Source organism: Numenius arquata, chromosome 5, assembly GCF_964106895.1.
Source record: "Numenius arquata chromosome 5, bNumArq3.hap1.1, whole genome shotgun sequence".
NCBI classification, from domain to species: domain Eukaryota; kingdom Metazoa; phylum Chordata; class Aves; order Charadriiformes; family Scolopacidae; genus Numenius; species Numenius arquata.
In genome coordinates this window covers 23,381,936-23,409,420 of record NC_133580.1, presented here as the reverse complement: position 1 = coordinate 23,409,420, position 27,485 = coordinate 23,381,936, and the positions used below count along the sequence as shown (strand labels likewise).

The 27,485-nt window shown below is 44.5% G+C and overlaps 1 protein-coding gene across 1 annotated transcript; it reads right to left on the bottom strand.

Annotated features, from left to right (window-relative positions):
- Positions 1–6,159: 6,159 nt before the first annotated feature.
- On the bottom strand, positions 6,160–26,334 carry LOC141464959 (P2R1A-PPP2R2A-interacting phosphatase regulator 1-like). Its single transcript, XM_074148126.1, is given in 11 exon segments — positions 6,160–8,563; positions 11,102–11,198; positions 12,234–12,298; positions 12,962–13,050; positions 13,597–13,689; positions 14,173–14,227; positions 14,307–14,350; positions 17,307–17,363; positions 22,572–22,650; positions 25,846–26,265; positions 26,267–26,334. Coding segments are annotated over 11 exon segments (1,227 nt in total). The 3' UTR covers positions 6,160–8,403.
- Between the last annotated feature and the right edge of the window lie 1,151 nt (positions 26,335–27,485).

The window sequence follows — 27,485 nt, the reverse complement described above, 5'->3', positions numbered from 1 at the left end:
CGCTGCTCATTCCCGTTTCCATGCAGAGGTTGAACCTGCCACCTCTTGAGGAACAGCAAGGGGATTGGACAGATGTTGGGGAGATAAAACTGCCAGGGGGTACGTTAGCCTGGCTGTTACGTGTTATCATACCTACATTTTGATCTCGGCAGGACTAAACGCAAAGACAGTGTCTTAAAGGCCCAAAACTGTTTTTCCCCCATATCCTGGGGTTCCAGCCATGGTCCGGGATGGTGTTTTGGAGCAGCACAGAAGCGGGAGGATCCCACATCCAGGAACCGCGTCACCACAGCCCAACTCTCACACCTTCATCCTGCAGGAGATTGCACACATGCAGCTGGGGAGGAGCGACGCAGGAGAGCAGAGACCCCGACCAAGAGCGGCCCGTCTCAAGGAACTTAAAGAGCGGCAACTGGTTGATAAAAACACCTTGACCAATGAAATCAGTAACAAAAAATTATCAGCAACTAAAATATTGGACCGTTTCTTTTTCAAGAGCAAGCAAGGAGCAATGCACTGATAAAAAAACCCAACAATTAAATGAGCAGTGGAACTTGGCAGATGCAGATAAAGCCGGTGCTTGGGCAAAATCAGCATGATAAATGTCAACTGTGACTTCTCTCTGCTTCAGGGAGATCACAGCACCCACCATCGTCACTGATTTAGTCCAGCATTGGGAAAACAAGACCTCAGGAGGGTTCCAGTTCAGCGCCGTAAGGGGGAATATATCGAATCGTGTTACAGCAGGCTCCCAGGAAGACACAGGTAACCACCAGGTGGATATGCAAGATTTATATTTTCTGATCCATATATATATATATACACACACACACCCCCCTCCAGTGCTTAATAGGGTTATGGAAAACACCGAGTGCCTTTCGAAATCAGACCCGAGACAGTGAATGTGCCTCCTCTTAAAAACACCAGGAGAAACAGTTAAGTGTTCACATCACTTCCCGTTCCTGACTCTTCACACAAACAAACCAGTAATTTCCTTGAAAGGGGAAAGTATTTCCAGCAGAGCGAGGAGGGCGTTAGGAGCACCCAGTAGAAACCATCCCCTGGTTCACCAGCGCTTGCTGGGGCAGCGATACCCCAAACAAGCAATGCCGGCAGCAGGAAACATGATCTCCAGGTGTCTGCACTTGTCTGGATCAGAAAATGCTGTTTTCTCTAAAGGAGTGAACCAAAGGCAGCTTCAAACTACAATAGATGTGGGTATAACTGTCACAGCATTCCAGGGGTGGACGGAGCTTTCAGCAAATGGGTTCCTGTCCCCAGGGATGGTCCCTTCCCCAAGAGAAGCCCATGCACAGAACCATGCCTTCAGCAGCCACCCACAGAAATCCCTCCTGGAATCAACCAGCTCAGAATTGTCAAAGCCAATTGTGTGATACTTCATTTTATGTAGCGAGTATCTGATAACCAACAAGCCTCCACTGGGAAGAGGCTGCCAAATAGGTTTGGCAATAAATGGCCACATTTTAGTCCTTGTTTGTCAATGTATATTTAAGATACTTGTCTCTCCTCCTGAATGCCAAGCTCCATCACCCCTTTCCTCTGTCAGGAGTGTGAGTCTTGTATTTAAGACTTGCATGCACTGGTAATCCACCCCCTGGTAAGACAAGGCTACAGAAGGGGACTTGCCCAAGCCCCTAAACCAGATCCAGGAATACTTTGTTTACAGGAGAGAAAATTCTCAGGTGCAGAGTGACATTTGCTTCATACGCTTTGGTGATCCAGGGCAACCTCAAAATTCAGGGACCAAGCTAAAGAGGTCTTAAAAAACCCCAAACCTTAAATGGCCTTCTCTTCCAGGGGGGAAATTGAGTTCCTGGTCAGATACTGTACCCTCTGCCCTTGTGTGAGACCCTCCTGGCTGAAGAAAAGAAAAAAGGGGCCAGAGTGTGATACAAAGTGCGTGGGACTGAGTGATACTGGTATTCGATCCTCCTGCCCAGCTCCGAGCAGAGTGCTCGGGCTGAGTGGCTGTAGAAAAACAGGTTTTCTCCTCTGTCCCTGTGGAATGGGGCAACCCCCTCCTGACAGAAGTGCTGGAGAAGGCGCCTCTTCCCCTTAGAGCCGGAGGAGACACGGCCAAAGGTAGCGGTGCCAGCGTTGGAGGTGTCTTCCTTGTAGGCGCAGCTCGTTGCCTGAGGAAATGGAGACTGAAACCATTGAAGGAGAGTGAGGTCTGCTGCCCGTCCCTGCTCCACGTGAACTAGCGAAGAAAGGGGAAACCAGCGCTACATGGTCCAGCAAGAACCATTTAAAGATGACGAATGTATAAGGAAAGGGGTCCAGAGAACCTGTGTATCCTCAAAAAATTTAAGTACTGGAGGTACAAATACAGCCAGGCAACAGCCACAGCGTAACAGCTGAAGTCAGGTAAGGGGATGCACTCGCTTTTTGGTCAATTTGAGTCTTCTATAGAACACAACCTTACAGAAGCTCTGCTGTACACTAACTACCCATTTAATTTAGATAATCAATACTTTACTTGAGATCATAGAACCATAGAATGGTTTGGGTTGGAGGGGACCTTAAAGATCATCGAGTTCCAACCCCCTGCCCTGGGCAGGGACACCTCCCACCAGAGCTGGCAGATAATCAATAGCTAATGCAGAGCAGCTCTTGAAAAGTTGCCAAGCCATAGAACCACACTGACAACAAAGCGTGGGGTTACACGCAGGCAAAGTAACACACGCTGGTCTCTGAAACAGCAGAGAGACTGCAAAGCGATGATTTAAGCAAGAGCACACTCAAAGCAGTGGGCAGTCTCCTCACTACGAGGAGAGGCCAGAAGGGATAGACCAAGAAGGAACAAAGGTAACTGATAAAATACCTATCAAAGACACAGAATAAAAGAACCAAGAGTCTGTAACAAAACTTAAATCCATGCTGGCAGTTCAAAATAGTTAAAAAAGAGGAATTAACAACACAATTTACAGTAACAACATGAGAGCACTCTTCTCCAGGAAGCTGCAGGTGCTGTAGGTGGCTTGAGGTACGCACAGCAAGGCATTAGATGACAAAAAAGAAACCACCGTCAGGAGGCAAATAAAACTCTGCAGTAACCCTCTGGAATCCCACGTTCCATCAACATCACCAAACCCATCAGCACCTTTCCAGCAGGAATCTGCCAGGGGTCTCCAAAATCACAACCTACTGCTGAAGTGAATGCATTTGAAACGAAAGCATCCTGATTTATTTTTAGGAAGAAGTTTCTCGCAGCGATTTCAGTGCCACACGGCCTGATTTAAGCTGCCTTGAAAGACAACAGAGCACACAATTTCTGTGCCACAAAAAAGCAATGCATCATGGGTTTGATTTTTTTCAACCCAAGAGGAAAAAGTAATGAAACTCACCTAATCACAAGACCCAAAGATGAGTACCTTCGGCAACACCTTCTCCCACTTGAGCAGCTCTTTCCACCTAAGTTGACATCCATCGAGATGTAAACATTTCCATGCCATTATTAATCACAAAAGGAAGCCTTAAGTAACAAGCATTTTACAAGGCTCTTATGAAGGAAGTAAAAGAAGAAGAAACTAAACCATTGGAAGAATTTTACGTTTGACAAATGCCAGACTTGTCTGAGGAACCCTCTGGGAACAGGGAAGTCTCACCAGTTCCCTGAGAGACACAGGGGACCCAGCATGCAGGCATGAAGGGACCGTGTTTGGTTTTGGTTTGAATGCACTCACCTCCTCCCCCCTCTGAAGTCCCTGCTCCCGAGCCAGCTACTGAAAAGTCAAGCAAGGTTATTCTCCTTCAGTCGTTTTATTTTTCTCCCCCTCCTCTCTCATGCTTCCACCACAAAACCCCACCAGGGGAAGCAATCTCTCCCTGCCAGCACAGACATGGGGCCTGGGGCAGCTTGGAGCCCCCCCATGCCAGAAGAAAGGCATCTCCTGACCCAGACCTGCTCAGGGTTATCAAACCAGGAGGCGGGTACCAAATACACACAAAAGGGAAAACTGTTACAGCTCAACCAACCATCCAAGAGATATCCTCAGGAAACAGCCACCAAATCAAGATGCGAGGTGACAATTTTTGCATCCAGCTATTGAAAAGGAGTCTCGCAAGCCAAGCACTCCTGTTTGGATTGATAAGGTTTTTAAGGTTTTAATTATTTACTGTAGCTGTAAACACTCAATTACAATATTTTAACTTGGTGCTTCCAGGAGAAGAGGGATCAACATAAACTCCATCTGCCAGTTCGTGATGAGAAAGGTTGCTGAAACAGGATATGAAGAGCTCTCACATTTTAATGATGACTCCTGAAGATCTCTATTTTAAGGAAAGGAGTTACGACTCCAACATATGCAAGAACACAACAGCACGAAGTGAACATTTCTGCAGTGACTGCTGCCAAGAGATGCACAAGCTGTTCTCGGCCTGGGAGCTCGCTGATGGTGCTCCGGGGGTCACTCCTGCCTTCACTCACCTCCCTGGCAAATACCCACCGCAGTGGGGCTGGACCCGCAAGGACTGCACTAATAACCGCAAATAAACATTTATAAATGGAATCATCTCGGTCTCAGCAATACAAGGCCTTGGAGATCTGATTTGTTTGCACAGGTTTGGTGACCGTTTACACTCAAGCTTTTTGAAGAGAAGTGAAAAGGACAAATTTAGGATGAAGTTATCCTAATCCCAGGAGGCCGCGGGCAGCTGCTGGGTGGCATACCCAGCTCCGCTGGCTCGCTGACAGCAAACGGGACACCCCAGCAAGTTCATCCGGCCAAGGCACAGGCTCATTTTTCCTGGCATTCGTACCTCTCTTGCAGCATGAAGGATCTGTTCCTCTGCTAAATGTAGTCACCACCGAAGCACTCTTTCCAAAAATACAGTCCCCCTGAGCGCTGGCACGGTTATCAATGTTCCCTCGGCAGCTATGTCATCCTGGAGAAGGTGGAAGGAAGAAAAACACCTCTCAGTTGTCACAGAAGACAGGCTGGCCCCAGACCCGATTTAACCGCCAACAAATCCGACAGGATAGTTTGCAACTGCACCCACCGAGTGCCCACCACAAGCACTTCAGAAGGACGCCATCCGAGGAGCGGCAGAACCCCAGAAACAGCTGTATGCCCCAGAAGAACTGCAGAATAAAACAAGGTTATATATAATAATATGCACCTACATATTATACTTCAAAAAATAAAAAAAGAAGGAAGAAACAAAAAAATCATAATACTTCCAATAAGGCCTGATACCAGAAAGCTGCCCGTTTCTTCTCAGAGGAAGACAAAGGCATAGACACTTAGAATCATAGAAGGTTTGGGTTGGAAGGGAGCTTAAAGATCATCCAGTTCCCCCCCCTGCCCTGGGCAGGGACACCTCCCACCACACCAGGTTGCTCAAAGCCCCATCCAACCTGGCCTTGAACCCCTCCAGGGATGGGGCAGCCACAGCTTCTCTGGGCAACCTGGGCCAGGCTCTCACCACCCTCACAGCAAAGAATTTATTTCTAGTATCTAATCTAAATCTCCCCTCTTTCAGTTTAAAACCGTTACTCCTCATCCAACACTCCCCGATCAAGAGTCCCTCGTACGCCTGTAATATAAACTCGGAGCAGTTCAGGAACGTCACACACAAGTCCTGTAACCGCGACACTTCATCCAGCAGAGCCTCAATATTCATCCCTCATGAGTCAATGGGGCATCGGTAAAACAGAGGTAATACTGACAGCATGAGTCACTGTGCAAGTACAGGGTTGATTATGCACATTGTGTAACACCCTAATTCCCCAAATCCAGATACATATTTTGCAGGATAATTTTGTTCCAAAATCTAATGTTTTGTTTCAGTGAAACAACCCCCACACATTTCCTGACTCCAGGGCACAAAACTGCAGCTTCTTGATGACACGGACGGACAAGGACTTGAGATGCCTTTTTCCATGAGTTCAAAGCGATTTCTGTTTTGCAAAAGCAGGGAAATGAACAACTGCAAATGTGTAACTATTTGTCTCTCCTCCAACAGCATTAATTGCTCTATTCAGGCAAACCACAGACTCCCCACTTCTTCCCAAGTGGCAAGAGCTGCCGTGCTGCCCGCCAGCCCGCTGCAGCATCATCTGCCGAACTATTTCACCACGGCCTCTTCTAGGCATAAACCAGGGTCATGTTTTGACTAGTAAAGTCTTTTGAAAATGTTTGGGTTTATTCTTCAGTTTTCCTAGAGCTGTCACAGCATCGTGCTAGGAAAAACAGAGGAGTCTGCTGAAAGTTTTAAGGCAAACTTAAACACAAACTAGAGTGGGTGGAAGTGGGTTACAATAGATATTCTGATTTAAAAACATTTAACCACAGATGAAAACCTCTCTAACAAAGTGCAGAAACAGCAAAGCACATTTCTTTTTCCATTTATTGGCACTTATTTGAAAAATAGCATAAATATTCAACAAAAAAGAGACAAGTTGATCCACACGCAACTATTAAACCCCTCTACTGATGCATCTTTTAAAAAAAAAGAGTGAAAGAGACACCAGGAGGTTCATTCTTAAGAAAGAAGCAAGATTTAAAAACAAACGAACAAGCAAACTCTTGCCCTCACCACGAGAGTGAAGGCACAGCAACTCTTTGGCACATAACCTGAAATTGCGAAACAAAAACGATGTTACATTAGAGAGAGCGCAAACGGGCATTAAACTCAAGCTTGTCCACCCGCCACAGGGGTGAAGGGCATCCTCAACTGGAAAAAAAAAACAAACCTGCAATCAGGAAGTTGACCATTAATAATAATTTAAGAGAAATCAAATCAGAAGTAAACCATGTCATCTCTTATTTGAACTGAGTAAAACTATTAAATAAGATTCTATTTCCTTTCTATAATAAGGAGATACGGAAACCGGTCATTAGTCCTCAGGTCACCAGGTCTTTGTGCTCCAAGTCCTCTGTTTCTGCTTTTGAGAGCTGCTGTCATTGAAAGCTTCATCAATGTGGCTCTTCCACAGCAGAGTTCAGTGCGGGCTTTTCTCCTACTTGAGGAAGTTTCCATGTTTTTCTCACTTTATGACACATCACAAAGTTTTAGTGTTTAAAAAGAAACCATTTTGCTTCGTTATTAACCTCTCTGGAGAGAAGGCTTGAAAGCAGACGGTACAGACGGAGACCCAGCTGGGGAATCACAGACTGGTTTGGGTTGGAAGGGACCTTAAAGATCATTCAGTTCCAGCCCCTGCCCTGGTGAAAGTTCAATTGCACAAGAGGAGTCAACAACCCAAATGAGGCTGCCACTGGAAAATCTGAAACAGCTTTCTATGATGGGCTTTGCAGATTTTCCCTCCTGTTTGGGGAATCTCAGGATGCCTCAACCCACTGACTTTTCAAATATAGTACAAGAATCCCAAAACATCTCCAAATGACCAAAGTCTAGGTTTCCAATCAGCATCTGAAGTTTTCAATGGCAGAAATAACTCGATGCCATTGTTTAAGGAAGTGACATCAGAAGATTAAATATGGATTAAACATGTTTGATCGCTTCAGCCTGCAAAAGGCATTCAAGATTCCTCACTCTATTTGTCCAAAAAAACTCATATATGAGGACAAATACTGTCTGTTAAAATAATGTACTTCTGAAGTACCAAGTACTAAAAACCCGGGATATAACGTTTGTTCCAAACATTATTACTATTTCTCCCTATTAAAAGACATTTAACAGAGCATCTACCACTCTAATACATCATCAAAACGGGGAAGGAAAAAACAAAACAATACAAAACCCCAGAAGAATGTTCCACACCTAATTTGGATTTAGTCACAACAGCAGTCATGATCACGAATAAAATCCAACATATAAATTTAAGTTGACAATTCACCAGCTTGTTCTTTTGACATCTATCAGATCACAGAATCGATTAACAGCCGATCAGAACAGAACACAAGCATCAATTCTCACTCCCTAGTAGTCCCCCTTTCGTATGAAGAACAGAAAATATAAACATCTAACACTCGGGGAATAAAGCCAAATGAGTAACCTGCTTCATTGGGTTCAGACTGAGGACGAGCATGAAAGTTATCTGCTACTGCACGAGCACCACCTTCTATTAGTGAGGACTCTGCCTCGTGGCCAATGGAAAGCCATGTCTTCCAGGAGCAGAACATACACAGAGTATTTCTAACTTACGCCAACACAACGATACCCATCGTAAATCAACAGCTCGCTTCCCCATGTTAGCATCAAACACCTTTGCAATTCAAATGCTTACTGTATTTTAGTAGATGTCATATACATCACTAGAAACCTGAATTCCTCCTCAAGGAACTATTCTGGAAGTTTTCTAGAAATAATGACATTTCTGGAAGTTCCTATGAGGAACAGAATCAGTTACACACAACAGAAAGTCTTATTGATATCCAGGCTGTTTCTCAGTGTCCGTTAGCAGACTTCTGCTTTTCAATTAATAGGTAACTTTGCCGTAAGATCTACTGGTAAAAAAGGCGATCTGGAGTCAGAGAGTGAGACCGGAGAGTCTGTGCTGGTGCCGACTTCAGCCGGTGAGTCACAGGAAGAGCCCACGCTGCTTCTGGTGTCATCAAGAGCATGTGACGACAGACTGAAATCAGAGTAACATCAAGATATGAGAAATGAGGTCCTCTTCCCGGTCAGTCTCAAATGCTACCTTCCATTTGGTATAAAGCTGTTTTAAAAACAAATCATAGAATCACAGAATGGTTAGAGTTGGAAGGGAGCTTAAAGATCATCCAGTCCCACCCCCTGCCCTGGGCAGGGTCACCTCCCACCAGACCAGGTTGCTCAAAGCCCCATCCAACCTGGCCTTGAACCCCTCCAGGGATGGGGCAGCCACAGCTTCTCTGGGCAACCTGGGCCAGGCTCTCACCACCCTCACAGCAAAGAATTTATTTCTAGTATCTAATCTAAATCTCCCCTCTTTCAGTTTAAAACCATTACTCCTCATCCTATCGCAACACTCCCTGATCAAGAGTCCCTCCACATCTCTCCTGTAGCCTTCTCTTCTCCAGGCTGAACAGAATCACAGAATGCTATGGGGTTGAAAGGGACCTCTGGAGATCATCTAGTCCAACCCCCTGCCACAGCAGGTCCACCCAGAGCAGGTTGCACAGGAACGTGTCCAGGCGGGGTTTGAATGTCTCCAGAGAAGGAGACTCCACCACCTCCCTGGGCAGCCTCTTCCAGGGCTCTGCCACCCTCACAGGAAAGAAATTCCTCCTCATGTTTAGGTGGAACTTCTAACATTCAAGTTTGTGCTTGTTCCTTCTTGTCCTGTCACTGGGCACCACTGGAAAAAGACTGGCCCCATCCTCCTGACACCCACCCTTTAAGTATTTATAGGTGTTGATCAGATCCCCCCTCAGCCTCCTCTTCTCCACACTAAACAGACCCAAGTCCCTCAGCCTTTCCTCCTAAGAGAGATGCTCCAGGCCCCTCATCATCTTTGTAGTCCTCTGCTGTACCCTCTCCAGCAGTTCCCTGTCCTTCTGGAACTGGGGAGCCCAGAACTGGACACAGTGCTCCAGATGGGGCCTCACCAGGGCAGAGCAGAGGGACAGGATGACCTCCCTCCACCTGCTGGCCACACTCTTCCTGATGCCCCCCAGGATGCCATTGGCCTTCTTGGCCACAAGGGCACATTGTCAGCTCATGGTCATCCTATTGTCCACCAGGAGTCCTCAACTCTCTCAGCCCATCCTCACAGCAGAGAGGCTCCAGCCCTCTGATCATTTTCGTGGCCTCCGCTGGACCCACTCCAACAGGTCCTTGCGCTTCCTGTGTTGAGGACTCCAAAGCTGGACACAGGACTCCAGGTGGGGTCTCACGAGCGCAGAGTAGAGGGGTAGAATCACCTCCCGTGACCTGCTGGCCACACTTCTCTTGATGCAGCCCAGGATGCGGTTGGCTTTCTGGGCTGCCAGTGCACATTGCCGGCTCATGTTGAGCTTCTTGTCCACCAACACCCCCAAGTCCTTCTCCACACGGCTGCTCTCCAGCCATTCTCCGCCCAACCTGTATTTGTGCCTGGGATTGCCATGTCCCTGGTGCAGGACCCTGCACTTGGCTTGTTTGATCTTCATGAGGTTCTCAGGGGCCCATCTCTCAAACCTGTCCAGGTCCCTCTGGATGGCATCCCTTCCCTCCAGCGTGTTGACCGCACCACACAGCTTGGTGTCCTCGGCAAACTTGCTGAGGGTGCACTCTATCCCACTGTCCACATCTCCAACAAAGATGTTGAACAGCACTGGTCCCAGTAACAACTCCTGAGGAACACCACCCATCACTGGCCTCCACTTGAACATTGAGCCGTTGACGGCAACCCTTTGAGTGCAGCCATCCTTGAAAATGATGTACATCTTTGAAGGAAGAGTAAGCCCTATGACTTGAAAAAAGTCTGCAACCGCACACCTTGCAGTCACTTCCAAACAGACAGATAACGTTCTGCCAAATTTCCTCCTTCAGCTCACCCAGGCTGGAAGCATGGAGCTGAGCAATTAAAGTACCTTTAAAACATCTATTTTATTATTGCCACTGCAACGGGCTCAAAGCTTGTGCACAGCTACGTACATCAGCCGAGAGACACGCAAAAAGGACAAATGTGCTGTGAACAACCCTGCCTCGACAGCTGTGTGGGCATGCCCTGGGTATTATTAACCTCTTGACTGAAATACTACATCAAAATCCCTTGCTATTTCCAGCCATTGTGATTTTTAACGTAGTACTGTTTATCTCCTCCCAGCAGGGAGGGTCACACAGATGAATTTTCCTATGTGACTAAGAGCAAGGAAACAAAAAAAAGGCAAAACCCCAATCCACTCACAAGCATTAGCATTTACATTTGATTAGAACTTGAAACTAGACTCCAAAAATCACCAGCCATGAGGTATCTTTTCCTAAACATGCTTCAACTCCCATACACATGAGGCATGTTAACAGGCAGTCTTAGAAACTGTAAAATTGCCTGTTTACTGTGAGAATTTCAGTGCTGCAAAATTAGGGGATGTCTGTATTAATAAAAATAAACCCAACAACTTCAAGCATGATCATTAGTAGATGAAAAAAAAAAACCAACTTGTAGTGCTTCTGATGAATTCAACATAATCAATAGCACAGCATTTACCATCCCCCAAGGTCCACCTGGTGTGAAACTTCAGGTGTCAGTATGTGGGAGGATCCTTGGAATAATCTTTTCGGATGATCTTCTATCTCTGTTACACCTTTGGTAAGAGATACAGAATGATAAAAGTTACTACTAATTTAAACTAAAATCTACTTTCAATGTATTGAGCAAACAGAACAGAGGTTCAAACTTGTTACAGCAGATTGAATGATATTTTATATGTAAGACATAGAAGCTCAATGCTGAAATTTTAAAGACTCCCTAATTTCTTGGAAACATTTTAGTCCAGGCTTCAGCAAAGTTTAGTGAGTTATGAACGGAGGTTTAGGTATTGGATATTTATTCTTCAGTAGCAAAGAATGATCTTTTTCATTCAGTTTATTCAGCTATCAGTTCACTGACCAGGACTAGCTCCACCAAAGCAGAGAAGATGAGAATAAGGAAAGCTCATTTTCCTCTTGCAATCAATAAAAACTAAGGTCCAGGATTATCAATAAACTTATATACTGACTTTGATTTCCAAATACACTAGGAGAGGATAGATACACACTTAAATAGCTATGACAGAACTCAGAGAAAAGTATTTTAAAATCTGTCTCACAGCCAGATGTTACAATGCTGAATCAAGAAGATATAAAAACGGGTGCAATAAAATAAGCAGGAGTTAAACTGGAAGAAAAAACTAGGAAGATAGAGAGACATTTCCCAATAAAGCCGTAAGGTGTCTACCAGATCTCTGCATCAGGTTTTGACTTTGAAGGGTGATTTTTAAATCCACAGTACCTGTGTGCTTCAGTTAGCCAGGACTTTGACATTTTCTATTTGTGAAGTACAGCAATAGTTGTATTCCTTGTTTTGTTAAGCAGGTTACATTAGTTCCTTGTCAGATCTACATGACTACAGCGATGGAGAGGCCTTAGAACAGAATACCCACTAGTTTTACAGAACAGTAAAAGCTAATCGTCTGTTTTATCTCTTCAAACAGTTCCATTTATTTGGTCATCTGTAATACCACCTATTTCTAGTCACTCTTTGAAGCATCAGCCAACTGAACAGAATTATGAGGAGCAAAGCTACGTGAATGATGCCAACGTGTTAATTTTATAATATTAGCCAAAACAAAATACTGTACCTTTTCTTTTTATTGAGCCAAGAACACTTGGTCGAATGCAGTTAATTGGACTCTGGCTTCTCCTGCTAAGAGAAGGCATATGCTATACTGATATCACCATTGATAAAGGAAGCCTGAAAACGTGTAAAGAATCAAAAGATGTTCAGATAATAAACTACTAAGTGGAAAACACTAAGAAAATAGGCATTAAAACACCTTATCCAAAGTCAGTCTTTTTTTTTTTTCCTTTCCTGAAGACCAACCTTAACAAGTTTAATCACATTATTTCACAGCCGGGACAGTCTAAAAGCTCACACACAGACACTGACTAGATCTCAGCTGACAGGCAGAACTTTGCTGAACTGCTAGGGCCTAATAAAATTTAATTATATGTCCACATCACTCTGGAAAAACATCAAATGCAGCTAAAACCAGAATCAGTAACAAACCCTGAATCTGCTTGTTTGTTTTTTTTCCCCCTTTAGACTTCAAGTCAATTACTTAAGATGTGATTAAGGGCAACAGAGACCACACTGAGAAGAGAGATGCCACAATGAGCCCACTTTCCCAATGTTATGACATGAGGATTTTAATAAATATTTTAAAACATTGTAAAAATCTAAAGCTTACACAAATGTATAAAGTTGTGATCAAAAATCAGTGATGTATATAACAAATTCTGGTATTTCACAAGCCTGCTGCGACCAAGCGATGCCAATTTTCTATTGCTGGTACGATCTGGTACTTACCTCGAAAATCTCCTGGTTGGACTGGGGCTGGGACTGGGAGGTAACCCACTGCTACTCACCAAACTTTGCAAGGATGGAGAGAAACATTGCTGAGAGCAAAACAGTTTGTGTTAGTTACCTACAAACACTGTTTCACACCCACATGGTAACAACCGATCCTTATCACAGGTAAACAAGCAACCCACTACCAATTGAAGCAACCAGTGGATTAAGCAACGGGTGGATATACTGAGATACCCCTTTCTGTCACAGATTCCATTTCCCCGCAGAATACATGCACGTTGACAAGGATTTATTTGGATTTATTTCACTACAGTCTGGTTAAACAGACTGTGGTTCATAAAATAAGAACATATGCCCCTTCCTCTTATTCCAAGAGAAAAGCAAATAAAGAATAATGTTTATTAACCACAGATTAACAGTTGAACACTCCACAGAAATTCACACCCACCAGAAGTGCAACTGCTCACTCGTATTTTCTGGTTTGGGGTTTTAGGGGTTTTTTTGCTTACTCTCTAGTTTCTTGTTTGCAGCTGAGGTAGAAAGGAGCAGGTGGCTTAAGCTCTTGCTACTCATTTGGTTGGATTTATTTAGCACCACTCAAGATAAAACTATTCTGACCACATCTTGCTCACCTTCCCTATTCCTCTGGTAGGTGAAGGAGCTGGAGAAACTGGGACAAAGTCAACTTGCTTTGGGGATGATGATTTTTCAAAATCATTGTTGCTCTGTAAAAAGTACACGTAAAATTAATCCTATCAGCTAGTACCTTAAATGAAAAGCACCGATTGGTGTGGAATTGAGTATGATTCCAAAGTTACCCTCCAGCATTTTCATAATTTTTAGGTAGCCATTTATGATCTTATGCTTAACAAAAAAAAACACAAACCAACAACAAAAAAACCCAAACCAAACCGAAACAAAACAAAAAGCCTTAAACATTGTATGGTGAGTATTAGAACATGGAAGAAAATACAAAATTTGAACAGGCAGACATCCATCCAATTTTCTTTTGACAGCCCAGGAAACCCACATGTATCCTCAAACTGATAATTCTATGCCTTGTTAGTGTGAAAAACTGCTGATAAAAAGCAGTGATACACTAACACCTTAACTGTATGTCAAACTAGAAAAGAAAATGTTGACATGAGAGAGTCTCTCGTGTCCTGATACTGATAATAGAAACAAAAAATAAAGCAGGCATGCATTACCAGGCTCAAGCTCTCCTCCCATGAGTGGCTCATCTGCATTGCTACTTGCACTTCTCTATAAAGAAGAAAAGAAATGTATTGTCCCAGGCCCATAGGAGACTGCATTAAGTATTCCAATTCGCCTTAATGCTTACCTTTCACGTACTGTTTCTCTGTTCATCAAATTCATTCCTTCTTCCTAAAAGATTAGCAGAGGAAAAATTAAGACCAAAAAAGAAAAAAAAAAAAGCTTTGCTACAGCAAATCAGAAAAGTTCACCTAATTTCACTTTGGTGTGTGGAAAATTTAATTCAAGTCGGTTAAGCAACAATAACCTCAAGCTCTCGCTACACAAAAAGGAGCAATGGGGAGAGGGATCAGTACTGGGTCCAGTCCTTTTCAATATATTTATCAATGACCTGGATGAAGGGATGGAGTGTACCCACAGCAAGTTTGCTGATGACACAAAGCTGGGAGGGGTGTTTGACACACTGGAAGGTGTGATGCCGTACAGTGAGACCTGGACAGGCTGGAGAGCTGGGCAGAGAGCAACCTGATGGAATTCAACAAGGGCAAGTGCAGGGTGCTGCACCTGGGGAGGAATAACCCCATGGACCAGTACAGGTTGGGGCTGACCTGCTGGAGAGCAGCTCTAAGGAAAAAGACCTGGGACTCCTGGTGGACTACAGGATGACCATGAGCCAGCAATGTGCCCTTGTGGCCAAGAAGGCCAATGGCATCCTGGGGGGCATCAGGAAGAGTGTGGCCAGCAGGTGGAGGGAGGTCATCCTGTCCCTCTGCTCTGCCCTGGTGAGGCCCCATCTGGAGCACTGGGTCCAGTTCTGGGCTCCCCAGTTCCAGAAGGACAGGGAACTGCTGCAGAGGGTACAGCAGAGGGCTACAAAGACGATGAGGGGCCTGGAGCATCTCTCTTACAAGGAGAGGCTGAGGGACTTGGGTCTGTTTAGTGTGGAGAAGAGAAGACTGAGGGGGGATCTGATCAACACCTATAAATACTTAAAGGGTGGGTGTCAAGAGGATGGGGCCAGTCTTTTTTCAGTGGTGCCCAGTGACAGGACAAGAAGGAACAAGCACAAACTTGAATGTTAGAAGTTCCACCTAAACATGAGGAGGAATTTCTTTCCTGTGAGGGTGGCAGAGCCCTGGAAGAGGCTGCCCAGGGAGGTGGTGGAGTCCCCTTCTCTGGAGACATTCAAACCCCGCCTGGACATGGTCCTGTGCAACCTGCTCTGGGTGGACCTGCTTTGGCAGGGAGTTGGACTAGATTATCTCCAGAGGTCATCCCTTCCAACCCCATGTGATTCTATGATTCTGTGAGAGGATAGGAAAGATACAGCAAGAGAGACCATCACACAAGAAGTGCTTATGGGAGCTGGCTGTTTCTCAAGCAGCTTTTTTTATTTTCATTACTATCCAAGAGGTAGCTACGAAACTGAGCAATGATAATATGAACCAAACGTTTTGCACGTAGTAGACTCTCTCTAAGCTGTCTAGTACAGATACTAGAAAATACAGACACTGCTCAAAGGCACGACTGGATCCTTACCTTCATCTATGTTCTAGTAACTAACTAGACTCTGTCATTTGCACTGCAGTCTTTTTTTTTCTAAAGCATTATTAAAATGGATCAAAGGAGTAAAATTAAACTAAATGTTAACACCAAGTTGAAGTACAAGCTTGGCTCGATCCCCTCTTTGGTAGGCACATTCCCTTAAAACTAACTTAATACTGTCCAGTCTGTGAAGTGAATTAGTAGATTCCCTAATTCAGTCCAGTTCATGAATAAAAATTCAACTAACCATCTTCACAATCTTCATCGTATGTAGAAAGAGTCTTATTATCATAATTCAACTGTGTGACTGTTTGCTGAGATTTGAAAGAGATCAGAAACACAGAAATGGGAAACACAGGTTCCCATCTGTGCCAGTAAGAACATAGGACATGGAATTTCAACTTGGGAATTTAATGATCAAACACAAATTGGGTTATGTCATTGTTTGCTTTAATAAATGTATGGAACAAGGATGAATACAAAAGTATTTAAAAAAAACCTGAATTATCAAATTTTACTTCATGTAATACAGCAGAGCCACAGTAGTTGATTTCCTTGCTCTCAGCATATTTACGTATCAATCCTGAGCTTTATTATGCAGACAAAAACAGCTCTACAACTGACCTGAGTGCTTCAGAGTCTCTTTAGGCCAGTAAATTATTTACATAATGAAAGCAAGCAGTTATTTTCGTCAGGATTACTATGCACGCACCTGAAATATCTGAGGTGGGAAGCAGAAGTGCCTTCCATCACTTCAGACAGACCCTGAAAACGCTGTCCAAAAAGCATTGAATTGTTTTCTTAACTTTTCACCCCCTAAAAATCAAGCCCATCCATTGAAAACTAGCAAGCTAAAAGATATATATTTAAAAAAAAAATATTAAAAAATCAAGCGTCTTCAAGCTAATTTCATAAAGATTCTACTGTCAAAAAATCAACATATAAAATGGAGGAGCCGCAAGAGTTTGTTGATGTTTTCTGGCAGCAGTGCTATTTAAGCCTGCTCAGATATTTGCCACCTCCCCCCCCGCCCCTGCTTCCCTTCCAAAGCGTTTGCTGGGGCGCCCTTTGCTCCTGCTCGTGCTGTGACAGCACAAGTACAGTGATGTGGACAAGAAAATCACACAGATGAAAAACAGCCCAGCCAGAAGAGTCCAAGCTATTTTTTAGCCTGAGTGCTTCCTTATCCAGTTCATATTCTGGCTGCACAACAGTCTTATGCCACCACAAGTTGAGGAACGCTTTGTTATTGGCCCTGAATATTTTATGCTGGCACTGCTGCCAAAAACTTAGTGGAATTTTACCCTTAGGGTTTACATTAAAGGTTTCCTTTCTGAAATGTCCATTTTAAGATTTCTCTTCCTGCTCAAATCTTCTTCTCACTAGTAGATGGAATATACTTAATGCAATTTTTCATTTGAAAACACCTTGAAGTGATAGACTGCAGCAGATGCTATACTGCAGTTGAAAAGTAAAATCTGTAGGCATTTGAAGGACATTACACATCAACCGCAAAAAAAACCCAACCCAACCACCTATAAAAAAATACTAAAATGAAAACAAAATTAAAATCTGTGCTTACCTGTTTGATTTGATGAAGACGGCTGCTAGGAATACGGATGGGAGATGATGGAACAAACTGCAAAACAAAGCCACATAACAACTGAAACACACTTAGAAACTACAGGAAAGGGGAGAGAAAGGTGCAGGAATGTTAGTAACCATTTTACAGTGGTAACCCACACTAAAAAACATGTTTGTTTTTTTTTTATAAACCCCCCCCAACATTCATAACAATCTCATTATACACAAACTACATTAAGCTCTACAGAGAGACCTAGATAGATTGGATCATTGGGCCAAAATCAATGGCATGAGTTTCAACAAGGGCAAGTGCCAGGTTCTGCACTTGGGCCACAACAACCCCGTGCATTGCTACAGGCTTGGGGAAGTGTGGTTGGAAAGCTGCCTGGAAGAAAGAGACCTGGGGGTTCTAATTGACAAGCGGCTGAATATGAGCCAGCAGTGTGCCCAGGTGGCCAAGAAAGCCAACAGCATCCTGGCTTGTATTAGAAATAGCGTGACCAGCAGAAGTAGGGAGGTGATTGTGCCCCTGTACTCAGCACTGGTGAGGCCACACCTCGAGTATTGTGTCCAGTTTTGGGCACCTCAATCCAAGAGAGATATCGAGGTGCTGGAGCGGGTGCAGAGGAGGGCAACGAAGCTGGGGAAGGGCCTGGAAAACAAATCATATGAAGAGCAATTGAGGGAGCTGGGACTGTTTAGTTTGAGGCAGAGGAGGCTGAGGGGAGACCTCATCACTCTCTACAACTACTTGAAAGGACACTGTAGAGAGGTTGGTGCTGGTCTCTTCTCACAGGTAATTAATGACAGAACAAGAGGGAATGGCTTCAAGCTCCAGCAGGGTAGGTTTAGACTGAACATTAGGAAAGAATTTTTCACAGAAAGAGTGGTCGGGCATTGGAATAGGCTGCCCAGGGAGGTGGTTGAGTCGCCATCCCTGGATGTGTTTAAGAGATGTTTAGATGTGGTGTTGGGGGATATGATATAGGGAAGAACTTTGTAGTGTAGGGTAGATGGTTGGACTCGATGATCCCAAGGGTCTCTTCCAACCTGGATGATTCTATGATTCTACATTAATTACTTTAGGTATTTCCATTTTATACTGCTTTGTTTGCTCACAGATCCTAATTGGTATCAGCCTGGCTTTCAATTAATTTCCAGGCAACTAGAACTCACAGCCTTCTTCACAGAATGAAGCTGTTTTTAACTAGCACACTGCCACCCTTAATATAGAGGGTTGCACAAATATTTTTATTTAAGCGATGCAGAAGTCTCCCCAATAGATCCTTTAACATACAAAGCCAAACCAACACACTGTGCAAAAAGGTTCCCAGGTCGTTGTCTGCCTATAAATGAGTACTTTGACAGGTGAAAAAAAAAATAATCATCAGCTATTAGAAGGCTAGCAAAGAGTTAAATACCTTCCTTATGGTTTCTAAAGAGCTTCACCAATTCGGGTGAAATCAAAGAGGATGTCACTAAAAATGGTCTTCTTTTAATTTCTTCAGTTTTGCATCAAGATCTCACTGGAATGCTATGATCTAAAACTGCATACTCAAACCCAACTATTTAAAAGTTACTATTTTCTCGAAATATCATTTCCTTTCATATATTTCCCATCCCTCAAATGTTTGACCTGCAGTTGACTTTTGTCCTAACCCATTCAGGGATGAAAAAAATTCAAAGCTAAAGCCTTGAATAGAGGTTTGAACTTTTTCTCTGCAAGCTGACAGCCCCTCCAAAGCACAAGGTGTCTTTTTTAAATGGATGTGTGTTCAGCAAGTAAGGTTTGTATTATTACTAAGTGTTTATATACTGCATAAAGTGCAGTATGAGGCTTCATCCTCTTTGAGCTCTTCATTATGCTAAAGTTGCAGAACTAGCAAACGTTCAGTTAACCATTTACTGCACCATCTTCTAATCGGTGCCAGGGAGACTACAAAGATTTTGCTGTCTTACACACAAGGTTACGCTAAGTTATCACGGCCTATTAATGCTTCACATATCCAGAATCCTCCCTCTAAAAAAACAAACATCAAGACATCACGCCCTTTTTCTCACCAAAGATAGAAGCCCACCAGACTCACACAGGGGATGTCTAATGTTTGTGCCAGAATTTAGTCATAATAATCCATACTACTTAAGGCTAACGGCTATAACGTCTTGATTTGCTACTTCTGAAGTCCAGTTTAGGTCAGCTTTACTGTTACACCAGGCTCCCAAAAATCCTGTGCACCTAGTAAAAATTTCTCCAAGCTGTACCAGCCAGCGTGGACCTTGAGCTGATCTTGATTCTCACACAGAGAAAACGATGTGGACAGTAGTACATTTCTGCCTATTCACTCTGCCACTGCACAGCAGAAATGCATTTGTTCCACTCATTATATTCCAATTTTATGACTGCAATCCCCATTCTTTAAGGTCTGACATGAATAGAATATATATGAAACTGGTGGCTTGCAGCGTAAAACAAAAATTATAAAAATGTTAGTTAAGTGTTCCTCTACAGGATCTAATGCACTAACTACATCCATTAACTCTGAGGATCCTACATCCTGTCTCTAACAAGTCACAACCCTTGTTTTGTCAATGCTTCAAACTCACTTTTTCCCTGTTTGTAGTCCTTTGATTTAATTCTTGTGGAAAGAAACAATCAGAAGCCTTGGGCACTTTTAAAAGACACTTGCTAAAGCAAACAACACATTTGTTAAAATTATGCTCTTAAATCCCCAACATTTTAAGAAAGCACAGAGCTTAATAAAAAAAAACATTAAAAACTATGATACTACATGGAAGAGAAACAGCTTCCCCTTGCTCCCTTCTCCTGTACAATCCTTTTCGCTGTGGGAACAGTTTCAATAGAGCCAGCCTGGCAGGCAGCACCCTGGGGCCGGCAGCCCCTGGTGACAGCCCTTCCACTGCTGTCCCTGCAGTGCCCTCTCTCTGCTGCCACCACAAGCATCTCCAGGGCCACGCTGAACCCAACAGGGAACATACCTGGCTTTAAAAAATAAAAATTAAAACCTAAATTTAAAAAAAAAAAAAAAATCAAATTTTGCTGAAATGGTACCTAAACACCTAACTGCAGACTAAAACGCTTTGCTTAAACAACAAAACTAAACCCTCAACCACACAACCAAAACAAAAGCCACCAAAACGTTCACTCACTAAGATGCCACTGATATCTTCTGAAAGGAAATAAAGAGCGATACTGAGCCTGGCTGACCCTTCCCTGGCAGCTACATGTAGTGTCAGGAAACTGCAGATTAAGCCCCAGCCAAAATGGCACATCAAATGTAGCCATCATTATAAAAGAGTTGGAGTCAGACTTGGAGAAGCTGCTCAGAAAAGATGTTAGAATTCAGCCGAGCAACTGGGACAACCCCGACAGCCCTGAGGATGGAGCTAAACAGAGTACGACCTGCAGTTACAGTGCATTTCAGCAGCTCCCGTTGTTCCCATGGCAGTGAACACAACACGGATCAGACAAATACTCATCAACTTTTTTCCACAAAGTTTAATGAAACATAAAATTTTAGCTGTGCTTATAATACTAAATTAACAAAGCTTCAGTTACTTACTGTATCTTTTCACCCTCTTTATTAGAGTTTACACTGCAATAAAGCTTGGATTAGTTTTCCTAAATACAAAAAAGTGTTCTTTGAAGTACACTTTATCGCCTACTTATTGTACAACTTCCCTTACCAAAGTAGATGACATCTAGCTCCTTAGAATATCTCTAACATCATAAAACTACACTTACTACTTCACTACAGCAAGAATACCAGGTGAGGTTGCTTAGGCTCCTTAATGCTGAAAGTTTAATTATTTTCACAAAATCATTTATCTATGGGTGATCCTGGTTTAAGACCACAGAAGGATGAGATAATGTCTACGTTACTTTCCCATTTTATTCTTCCTACCATCCTCAACGGACCCAAAAACCAGACCATAATTCAAAGAAATACTTCAAAATGGACAGGGCGCTTATCTAGCAGTCAATGGAGGACCCGATTTCAATTGTACTTTATCAGCACCTGGTCAGCTGGGGGTGAAGAAGAAAGTTAACTTTCAGGATGCTTTTTAACAACCTTAAGGTGAGGTGAAGAGTTAAGGACATGGTTCCATGCAGATGGGAACACTAGTTCAGCCCAGAAGACTGCAAGGTCTATTAGGGGCAGCCAGAAGAGTTAGCCCCTCAGTGAACTCAGTGAACAAGCTCCCACTTCCCAGCAAGTTCAGGGCAATTAGCATCATCTTTTTCACCCAACAATAGAGGATCTTCAAGAAGTAAATGCAATAAACTGAGCTTTTGCCTTTGTTTGTTTCTCCTTTTGTCCAACCACAAGCATAAACAAATTTACCCTGAGCTGCCACCCTAAAAATATATATGAAGAAAAAGACTGTTCTGTCGGGCTTTATATCCTAGCAGGAGAAAGAGTTTTCCACCAATCCTGTATCTACCTGTTTCTTAAGGCTTTAATGGGGGAAAAGTTACATTTCTGATTACAAGTGAAAATCTGACCAAAGATTCCTTTTGGTCAGAGGAAATAACTACCCCCCACACCCTAACCCTTTAAGTGTCAGCAAACCCTGCTATGTGGTCCTGTGCAGTGCTCTAAATCAGTCCAAATCACACCCTTCTACCACAACTTGTACAATACTAAAACACAAGATATGCAATATTTTCTCTGGTTTTAGATTAATATTTTAAAAACTCAGATTTGGGGAGTTGCAATAACAGAAGTCGGACAAAAGTTGAAATCACAAATGAATGCCTCAGATACAGAATCATTCACCTTGGAAGCCTCAAGATTCATGTTCTATCAGTTGTATCTTGTTATAATTAATTGTTAATTACAAGAGTCTATTCTGTCATCACTACAGAAAAGATAATTTAAGATCAGAACATCACTACACTTTTTTTTTTCTAAAAGTAATCAGAAATGATTAGCACACTGGTTACTGAACAACACATCCATGTAATTAGTTCTGCTTGTGAGCTACCTTTCTAACTCTGACTTAGAACATCTGCTTGCATTTTATAAACAAAGTTATAATCACAAAGAAATATAAGTATTGTCCAAGGCCAAATGGTCTATAAATAACATTTCCCATAACACAGCGTATTAATGTCACAGTCTAGAGTCTAGAGTCTAATGTGTGGTATTAGCTTCACAGACCGCAATCTAGTTTTCTTCTTTAATCCTGTTTGCACACTTCTGCTCTGGACATAATGCGGTTGGTTTAATAGTTTTCTTACCAGACTGTGACGATTCATAACTGTGGTGCTGTTCCTGCGGGTTCGCAGAATGTTAGCCTGGAACACCTGCGAGTTATCACTGTGAAAAGAAACACTTGTCAAAGACAAAAGCCATTTCCTTCCTCTCAAAAAGCACCTGCTCATACAAGCTCGGCAGCAAATGCTATGACAGCTATCGTTTCAAGACAAAGCGCTCGAGAGACAGGTATGTAAGAACTCTTTTAGCGTGTTGGCAGTGAGCAGAAACCAAATTACTCTTCCCCCAAGTCCCAGCAACTTCAATTAATGGCTTTAATTAATCACATTAAGTCTTCAGAATAACTGGGGGAAAAAAAAAAAAACCCAACACCAACAAAAACCCCAAAATGTTAAGACTGATCATTTTTGTGGGAATTGATGCTGTTTGGAATGGCTGCAGCTTGCATATTGCTTCAAACGGCATTCAACAGAACAAATGGCATGTAACCAGTAACTGAAACCAGCTTCAGTGTCATAGATAAAATAGAAGTAAAAAAAAAACCAAACACAGTAGCTTGATAAATCTTATCACTACAAACATTTAGTAAATTCTCTACTTTTTTCCAGGAGAGGTTAAATTAAACACACAGTAAACCCAGTTTTTAAAGCCCTAAGACTTTTGACCACAGTCACGTTTTTGACCAGGAAGCAGCGCATCCATTTAAATAAGGCAGGATTAGTTATTTGATATAAAATGAGGTCCTTTCTCAAGGCAACTTTAGTTCTATTGATTCCTAAAGCAAGTTTCAGTGGCCATCGCTAGTGTTATCAACAGCCATTGATCAGCACTTAATGAATGAGACTACAGAAATCAAGTAAGTTTTATGGTCACTAAAATAAAAATTTTAAGCCATGATCCTGCAATCCCCATGTCTAAAAACCACTGAGGAACTGCACAGGCAAACAGATCCAAATGCAAGATTGTAATTAAATCCAAATTACAAGAAGTCACTGGGTCGTACCTTTTTGCCTCAGCTGCTAACCTGGGATGAAAAAAGCACTACACAAATCCAGTTTCTCAAAACTAAACTGACAAATAGTATTACCTTGTTCTAAAGACTGATAATCATAATGCACTTTTAAAGACATTTCACTAACAGAGTCCTCCAGTTTAAAATGCACGCCAGACACGTAAGTTTTAGATAGCTTTTATCTAGCTGTAAATAAAAGATAAACAAAGCTTATACCCTGAAATAAAAGCCAACAGGAATTGACAAAAGCACTGTGCTTTTCACCAAGAAGAATACATTGACTCTCTTCCTCTAAAACGTCAAACACAAACGACCAGACACCATTTACAATTTTCAAAGCAGTTTCACTCAGTTGACACCCACAAGAGATCAAACAGTCCCCGTTTGACAGGTGGTGGAACAGGAGAAATTTAAGGGATCCACGATGTGATGTTTAGAGGAGAGATTTACAGCTGAGGCCAACAGCTATAAAACTCTTTTTTAGTGTAAGTGTACTGGTTGGTCCGCACATCCAACACAAACAGTACATCTTGAAATCCAGGGTCTGAATAGAGGAAACAGGCTGGAATGATTCTGTAACACATTACCATGGGCTGAGTCCAACATTCAGTGCTAACTAGGAGAAGAGAGGGAAAGAAAAAAAAACCCACCCTACAATATCCTTACCTTTAATCTCCCTTGAAAAAACACCAGAGCTGGTCCGATCTCAGACTTACCTTTCACAGAACATTCTTACAGTTCCCATTAAGAATCAATTTTATTTGGCATGAAAACAAGAATCAAAAGTTCTATGAAAAGTAACTTTTGTGATCTAAAATACTCCACTTAAAAACATTCCCTGGCTCTACAGTAACTCCTTCTCCAAGGTCCTTACTGAATCTGTTAATGAAGAAGTCAAAACAGGAGGCAGAGTAGAAAAACCAAGCTGCCCGAGAGCAAAAGCTTTTGTTTCAGTTTACCCAACAAAGCCATTCTGGAAAAAATTGGGAGTTTCTTGCCAAGAGTTGCAATCTTGCAAAAAGTTTTGTGCTGGAAAATTCCTAATGAACATGCAAAGTGCTGCAATCACCTCAGATTAGCTCGATGGCATTTCAGTTTAATTTGTATAAACCCCTAATGTATAGTGCACGCACAGTTCTAAGGCAAGAGCTCACACCCTTCTACCTGCCCAGCCCCTGAAATAAATTATTTTTTTCCAACATGGCTATGGGATGTTGCTTTTTCTTTTCTTTTTTCTTTTTTTTTTAAGGAGTCAAGGGTCTCACAGTTTGTAAGAAACAAAAGGCTGAGATCATAAAACACCTCAGTTACATGATTAGTTTACCTGCTCAGAAATCTCCCCGAGGAACAGCTGCCACTCACAGTACTTCTATACTGCATGGAAATGTAAACCGATAGTTGTTTCATTATGTAAAAGAATTCCAATTATGTTCACTTAACATTAAAACATGACCAAATAGGCAAGAATTAGTACTTCTGCTGTAATGTAACTGTTCACCATTCTGGTACAAAAGATTTATGAGATTTGTTTGTCACTTGACATCTAGTTCCTTACAGAAACATGAAGTTTAAGGAAAAAACCAAACAAACCAGTAAGTACTTATCATGTGTTATACTATCTTTCATAAAGTTTATTGTAAATATGCTCTCCTGAACTGCAGACATACTACTGGTAGCAGCACATGGATCACCCTGAAGTTAGATGGCAGCCACACCACGTAGCAGATGGGGGCATCTCCCAACTTCATGACAGTCCAGAGGGGGCAAGAAATAGCACTCTAAGTTATAAACTCACCCAAACACAAAACCAGTGGACAGACCGTGCATATCTGAGAGCTTTCCTCCTAGCCCTTGCCCGAGATCGCCACTGTCCCTGCCCTGTCAGCTGAGGACAGCTGGACCTGGAACACATGGAAAAGGTCCAACCCCCTTGCAAACACCACAGGCTGATGGCAACTCCCAAACCAAGAGAATTAGTATGGTCCGGCAACACTCCAGGACAACTCATACATTTTTCTGAAAGCATCTACTGCTGTAATCGTACACAGTGCAGGGTTTTTTTTATTTTTTTTACCAAACTTGAACCACTACAGAATGCTCCCGCCCTCCCCTCTACGCCCCAAACCATCACGGCGGGACGGGCGGTGAGGAGCGCACACCCCGGGGTGTCCCAGCTGGGACAAGGGACCCCGGCTCCCTGCACAGCGGCGGCGGCCGAGCCCACCCCCCGCCGGGTCGTACGCTGCCGCCGCCGCCCCGCCGCGGGCCGGCCGGGCCGCGCTCACCTGAGCCCGTGGATGAGGGGGGCGCTGTTCGATCGCCTCAGGCCGCCCCCGTCGCCCGGCGCCGCGGCGCTCCCCGCCGGCAGCTCCAGGTCCAGCTCCATTTTCTCCTGAGCCATCGCGGCGGCGCCTCCGGCTCCCCCCGCTCCGCCGCGACGCCCATTCACTGCCGGCGGACGACGCGGCTCCTCATGCCGCCGCTCCCCCTGGACAGGCGCGCCGCGGCCGCCGCTACAGGCCCCGCGGGCGGCGCCGCAGGCAGAAGCCGGGGGCGCGCCGAGCCCGGCGAGGGGGGCGGCCCCAGCAGCGCCCCATGCCGGGGCCGGCCCGTTCCCCCAGCCGCTCCCGCCGACGGACGACCTCCCCGCTCCCGCTGCCGCCGCCAGGGAGCGAGCGTCTCGGGCCGAACACCCCCCGGCGCCCGCCGCCGCCGCGCAGCGCGCATGCGCCACGGCGGGCCAGAGCCAGTGGGCCCGCGGCGGCGGGGCGCATGCGCAGGACCTTCCCGCTCGGGGGTCCGGGGGTTGCCCAGGGCTCTCTGCCGCCGGGCTAGCGGCCAGCCGGGTGTGTACGGTGATGCTGCTGTGCCCGCCGAACCCCTCAGGCGAGGACAACCGAAAATTGTTGGGAGACGTGAGGCGGGATGGAAGGGGAGGGCTGCCGCCGCTGAGGTGAAGTGACGGCGGGTCCGGCGCGGCCTGACAGCGGAACTGCCCGTCGGCGGCGGGTGCCCTCAGCGGCCGGGGCTCCCTCTGCCTGGAGATGTGGAGCCGCAGCTCCGAGCGGTGAGAAAGCTTAAAACTCAGCTGCCCCCTCTCCGGGGGGTGTCTGGCCCGGCTGCGGCCTGTGGGAGAGCACGGGATGGTTGCTTGGCCCCGACATCCTGGTGAGGCAACATGCGATGGACTCGGCTCTGAGGTGGGTGTACTTAGTGCCCTAGAAGACATCTGTAGCTTTATTGTTCTATGCTGTAGCAGTTTCTGACAATCCCGGTCTAAGCGTTCGTGTAGAGAGCAGTTCTGTCCTCGCACAGTTCATTGGTACAGAGAGCAGCCCTGAGAAGGACTTGGGGGTGTTGGTGGATGAGAAGCTAAACGTGCTCCAGCAACATGCGCTGGCAGCCCAGAAAACCGCCCACACCCTGGGCTGCATCCCCAGCAGCATGGCCAGCAGGGCGAGGGGGGGGGATTCTGCCCCTTTGCTCCGCTGGGAGACCCCCCCCAGCATTGCTGCCTCCAGTTCTGGGGCCACCAACATCAGAAGGACATGGAGCTGTTGGAGCGGGGCCAGAGGAGGCCACGGAGATGCTGGGAGGGCTGGAGCCCCTCTGCTGTGAGGACAGGCTGAGAGCGTTGAGGGGGTTCAGCCTGGAGAAGAGAAGGCTCCGGGGAGACCTTAGGGCCCCTTCCAGTCCCTAAAGAGGCTCCAGGAGAGATGGGGAGGGACTCTTGATGAGGGAGGGGAGCCATAGGAGGAGGGGGAACAGTTTTACACTGAAAGAGGGGGGATTTAGATGAGATGTAGGGAAGAAATGCTTTCCTGTGAGTGTGATGAGACCCTGTCCCAGGTTGCCCAGAGAAGCTGTGGCTGCCCCATCCCTGGAGGGGTTCAAGGCCAGGTTGGAGGGGGCTTTGAGCACCCTG